The 6,306-nt window shown below is 34.8% G+C and overlaps 1 protein-coding gene across 1 annotated transcript; it reads right to left on the bottom strand.

Moving 5' to 3' along the window:
* Positions 1-803: 803 nt before the first annotated feature.
* LOC141691634 (uncharacterized) lies at positions 804-1,658 on the bottom strand. The gene has a single exon (XM_074496400.1). The coding sequence runs from the start codon at positions 1,656-1,658 to the stop codon at positions 804-806; it is 855 nt and encodes a 284-aa protein (XP_074352501.1).
* Between the last annotated feature and the right edge of the window lie 4,648 nt (positions 1,659-6,306).

Genomic DNA, 6,306 nt, shown 5'->3' with positions numbered 1-6,306 from the left:
CTATCTATTGACTTGTGCCGCATATTTAACAGTGTCCCCATCAGATTATCACACACATTCTTCTCGATGTGCATAACATCGAGACAATTACGAATGTGGTAAAACTTCCAATATTCTAACTTGGAAAAAATAGACTTTTCATTCCACGGACAATCAACCTTTTTGGACTTCTTTACTTCCTTTCCATAAGAAAATTTAATCCATAACTGTTGTGCTAACACTTCTTCACCAGAAAGGGGTGGACGTGGACGCCGAAGCTCTTGTTCTCCGTCAAAAGCCAACTTTTGTCTCCTAGAGGGGTGATGGTCAGCCAAATAACGACGATGCCCTTGATAACACATTTTTTTACTATGACTTAAATATTTGGCAACGGTGTCGTCACCACATATGGGACAACTTTTTTAACCCTTATTAACACAACCGGACAGATTTGCATATCCAGGAAAGTCATTTATGGTCCACATCAAAACCGGTTTTAAAGTAAAATATGATTTACTATAAGCGTCATAGACATTTGGTTCACCTTCTACCCAAAGCTGCTTCAAATCATCGATCAACGACTCTAAGTATACGTCAATATTATTTCTCGGCTTGTGCGGACCAGGAATTAATATTGATAACATTATAAACTTCCTCTTCATGCATAACCATGGAGGAAGATTATAAGCTACCAATACTACTGGCCAACAACAGTACCTATTGCTTAGTCCATTATTAAACGGGTTTATACCATCTGCTCCTAAAGCTAATCGAAGGTTTCTTGGATCACTAGAAAACGAAGGCCATCGATAATCAATATTCCTCTATGAAGGAGAGTCGGCCGGATGCCGCATCTGACCATTATTTGACCGCTGTTTTGAATGCCAAATCAACTGTTCAGCGGTATCATGAGATTTAAATATTCTTTTAAACCTAGGAATGATAGGAAAATACCACTTAACCTCGGTTGGACTATTTACCCTAAGTTTACCATCTTTCGCAACCTTCCAGCGAGATAAATGACATTTAGGACACTCAGATGCATTAAGATTTATACCCCTGTAGAGTATACAATTGTTTGGACATGCATGAAATTTAATGTACTCGAGGCCCAAGTGAGTTAAGGTTTTCTTTGCCTCATACGCATTAACCGATAACACATGATCTTGAGGAAAAAAAGAACCAACAAAAGTGAGAAGATCAGTGAAGGCGCTATTGCTAATACCAAACCTAGCTTTCCAATTATGTAGCTTTAACATTGACTCTAACTTCGTACATTCACTACCCTTATACAAAGGTTGTTCTGCATCAGCTACAAACCGATTGAAGTCATACGAATTATGATCATCCAAATTATAAGCAGCGTCACAAACGTCAACAGTTTCGGATTGAGCATTTTGCTCCTTAGGTAGAAATGTACTAGCGACAGATGACCTAACACTCTTAGAACTACTTTCTCCATGGCAAATCCAATCAGTATACCCCAAACTAAAACCATTTTCATATAAATGACCCCGTATTACTTTTACGTTATATTTTCTAAAATTAACACAATGCCAACACGGACAAGGGATGTTCTTAGGATCCTTTGAGTTTTCTTCTGCAAATATTAAGAAACTTTCAACCCCTATCTCATATTCTAAAGAATCACTGTCTTTGAAAATCCACGAATTGTCCATATATTTTAAAGACAAACATCAACCTAGCAACCTACCTGTTTGTCATTTCAAACATTAAGAAGTAAAACATAGTTGTTTACTTATTTAGGATTAAACATAATTAAACATGTAAATTAATTATGCATATAAATTAAACATATGAATGCTTGTAATATGAATGCTTGTAACACACAAATTAAACATATAAATTAATTATGCATTACAACTACACATGTTTACATATATACAATTCCACAACTAAACAGGATCCATATTATATAAATTAAACAAGAACATAAACAAGAACATCCACAAGAACAAGAACATACACAACATAAACTAAACAGGATCCATAGCAGATATCAAGTTCCTAAAATTAAACAAGAACAAGGAGGAATAAACAGGGAGGAACACATGCATCTATTAAATTTTAAAGGGTTTTTGGTTAATCTATCGAGCAAACCCAACTTCAAGATTAACCAAACCATGATCCAAAGACCGACCTGTAAACAAACTCGATTAAAATCAAAACTTAAAATTTGAAATTAAATTCGAAAAAAACATACTTTTCTCACACTAATCGAGTAGTCCAGACTTCTTTAAGGCTCTTCAGCACCAATCGAGCTCGATTTATGAATTAATCGAGTTTAATTCATATAAATTTTAGGGGTTTTAGGTTAAAGAGAGTGATTGAGAAGAGAGACAGTGAGAGCTGTGAGAGAAGAGAGAAGAGAGACAAGACAGTGAGAGAGAAAAGAGAAAAGATAAGAGAAAAGAGAGAATGAGAGAGTGAGAGAAGAGAGAATGAGAGAGCTGAGAGAGAGAGAAAGGGGGAAACGGTTTTGGTTAATGGGGGAAACTGAAAATAAAATTTTTGATTAAGAGGGGAATTTTTTGGTGTATTAACGGGGGAAAGAAAGAAGCGGGTCTTTTTATATTTATTTTTTAAAAACGATTATAGACATCAGTTGGTTGAGATACTGATGTCTTACAACACCTTTAACATCAGTTTTAAAGTGACCGATGTTAAAACTGCTTTTAACATCCGTGACATTTCTAACCGATGTTAAAGGGGTGATGTCGTAGGTACTATTTTTAGTAGTGATGTCTGTATAATAACAAGACTAAGACATATTGACAACCCTAATATTTAGTTGTTTGATAATCAATTTTGTATTCTGTATTATATTTCTTGAGTCTAGAAAAAGGTTAGAAAATTAGGCTGAAGGATTTATCTGTGAACATATTCAAGCTAAGGAATAAACTCTGGAAAAAGATTAAGCCATAATCATGCCTCAGAGAAAAGTGTAGAAGCTTGGAGTTGAATAAAACTGTTCTATGAAAAATGTTCTAAGTCAAGATATCGACAAATCACGGATCAAGTTATATCGAGAAGTCATTCGAGAAGTCCAGATTGATTTATCGAGAAGTCCACAATGGCTTATAGAGAAGTCTTAGAGATATCGGCATGTCAAATGAAGATGTAGATAAATGGAGATATCGATAAGTCATTTTTGTATCTAGAAAACTCAGAGATATCGAAAAGTCAAATAAAGATGTGAAGAATTGGAGATATTGACAAATCAATTTCTCATATAGAGATCTCAGAGATATCGACAAGTCAAAATATGTATATAGAGATTTCAGAGATATCGACAAGTCACTTCTACTTGTAGAGATCTAAGACATATCGACAAATCATTTAACATGCAAGAATCTAGAGACCTCGACAAGTCAAGTATACCTATAGAGAACTCAGAGATCTCGATAACTCATTATACTTATCAAGATATCACTTTTCTATAGAACAAACTGGAGATCTCGACATGCTTCTCAAATACAGAATGCAGACAAGTTCAAGATTCAAGATTATCAGTCAACAAATGATCTATTCACTAGCTTGAAAAGTCTAAAAGGTAGCTGGAAGAATACAAGATCAAGGGCCAAGATTAACTGGATAAAGGATGGTCACAAACCTACAAGATTTTTTACATATTTGCTAAGCTAGAAATGGAAATAGAAAAAGGTTTCTTTAGAAAGTTGTTTAGTACATTTTAGTCCAAGTCTTGTAAACTCGTGATGCTAGTCTATAAAGCATGCACTGGTCCTTAGTTCACAAGTAACAAACACGTTTAAATTTTCTTGTATTCTCTCAAGATAGGAGTTGAGTTCTTATTTTCTTAAGAACACAAAATTTGTAGTAAGTTAAACTTAATCAATACAAATTAAGTGAGTTTTGAAAATACTGTGCTTGTTCACTTTTTTTTATAAACACAATATCTCTGCAAAATCTAAACTGCTTTGTTCACCTAAAACCCAAACAAGCCCAGAAACATATTCACCCCCCTCCGTGTTGCATTCAATATCTAACAAGTGGTATTAGAGAAAAATCTGAAAGTAAATAGATAAAGATCTTGGAAGAATGAGTGCACAATAGATAAGCAGTATCAAGATACTAGCCTTTGATAGAATCAACTATACCTTTGGAAGAAAAGGATGATGCTGTTCATAAGGATGGCCAACCCCATGTACATCCAGATTTTCAAGAATGACCCTTTTATCCCCATGAAAAAGGTTGATGAATTTAGTGATGGAGACATGGTCATTCCAGCTTATTTTTCCCCTAAAGACCCTTCAAAATACACATAGCCTGAAAATGAAAAGGTCTCGCTGGACAGTGGCCTACAACTAATTCTGATAGAGTCACTTGATAATGTAATTTACAACAATATTGTCAACTATGACACAACTAAACAGATTTGGGAGAAGATTGAAATTCTGTGTGAGGGTATAGAGGAAGTAAGATCAAATCAAAGGAGAATACCGGTGTCTCAGTATGAGGTTTCATGGCAAAGCCTAAAGAAGGAATTACTGAAGTTTTTGAAAGGTTCAAAAAACTGATAAATGACTTACACCTTCATGATAAATATTATGAAGCTGAGTAGGTTAACCTAAAGTTTTTCCTAGCTCTTCTTGACCGTCTTGATCAGAAAATATCAGCTATTAGAGAAGGAAGAGACCTGAGCAGAATGACACTGGAAGTCTTTTATGGGATCTTGAAAATTTATGAGCTTGAAATGTTATAAAGAAAGTCATTAAGAACAAACCAAGGACATGTAGTTAATGGATCCAGTGACTTAGTGGTCAATGACAGTGAAGCGAGTGAAGATGAACAAAATGCTCAAATTCCAGTCATTCATGTTGTTGAGCAAAAGAACAAGGGACCTCAGAAACAGGTTATTTTGGAGCTAGAGGAAGATGAATACTACACCCTTGATGAGCTAGATGAAATAGATCAATCAATGGATTACCTTGTTGGAAAATTCTCTAACATCAGGGTTAAAAAGCCAAGGTTTTTCTAGAACAAGGGACATTCCTCTAATAGTAATAACTGGAAACCAAAAACTCAGTATAACTCAGCTAGCAAAGTTGGCTACAAAAATGGATCTGTTGACATATCAAAAATAAGATGCTTTACCAGTGATGAGTTGGGCCACTTTGCAACTGAGTGCAGCAAGCCAAAGAAAGTGAAGAAGGATAAAGTTTATCTAAAATTGGAAGCAAAGTATGAAGCTCTCTTGAAGAAGCAATAGGGAAAGGCTTACATACCTGAAGGCAAGAGTTGGGATGACACTAACGAAGATGATAAGAATGAAGAATTTGGAAATTATGCACTTATGGCTCTTGAGTAGGGAGAAAAATCCTCAACAAAATCAGAGGTACAAAATCTAACTACCATTGATTTAAATACAATCCAATATAAAGAAACTGTTCAAAAAATGAGTGTAGAGATATTTCATATCTACACAAGCATGGTGGCAGCTACTGAGGAATTTAGTAGAATATTAAAGACTAATGAGAAGCTTGATATTGAAAATCAAGAATTGGAACTGCAGCTTGTTGAGCTTGAAGCTGTCAAGCAAGAAAATAAATATTTGAAAAACAAGCTCAAGTGTGCAAGTGAAATTGAAGTTGTGTTGAGCAAAAAGTTGGAGAAGAATGATGTGAAATTGAAGTCTTTCAAAAATGCATCTCAGTTGGTTGGACAATACCATGAGAAGAACAAACCATGTGCTAATATAACTATTATTTTAGATTATGATGCCTTGAACAACAACAAGAAAATTGAAGGTGACAAAGGTAAAGAAATTATAGATCAAGATGTCCCAGTTATGCTGAGAAAATTTGATGTACCTTTGTTCGAAGCATGTGAGGTAAATTTCAGTGAGGTTGAGTTGGTCATCAAGCAAGAACTTGCATATGAAGATAGTGAAAAGAAAAATGAAGAAACCACTCCTATTGTCGAAATTAAAAAGAAGCCCATGGTCAATCAAGTTTTTAAGACACCAATCAAGTAAATCAAAACTGAGAATGCAGGAAATAAAAAGAAGAACAGGAATGGGAAAGTTGGAGTGAACAAGAGCAATAACTCTGCATTTGTTGCAAAAGCTTCCAGGAAACAATGTTAAAAGTGTGGCTAAACCAATCACTAACTCACCTTTGTAGGAAGGCTGTTAGTGAGCCAAAAGTGGGAACATGCAAATATAATGAAGCAAAAGCTAAAAATCCGTATTCATTCTATGATAAATTTGATTACATTTCTTGCAATATGAAATTAGTGACAAGCTGTCATAAATTGAGAGTAGATCTGAAAGAAGTTAACCTTGGA

This window comes from Apium graveolens, chromosome 10 (assembly GCF_009905375.1).
Source record: "Apium graveolens cultivar Ventura chromosome 10, ASM990537v1, whole genome shotgun sequence".
In the NCBI taxonomy this organism is placed as follows: domain Eukaryota; kingdom Viridiplantae; phylum Streptophyta; class Magnoliopsida; order Apiales; family Apiaceae; genus Apium; species Apium graveolens.
The sequence above is the reverse complement of the archived record's forward strand: the minus strand, read 5'-3'. Positions and strand labels throughout refer to the sequence as shown.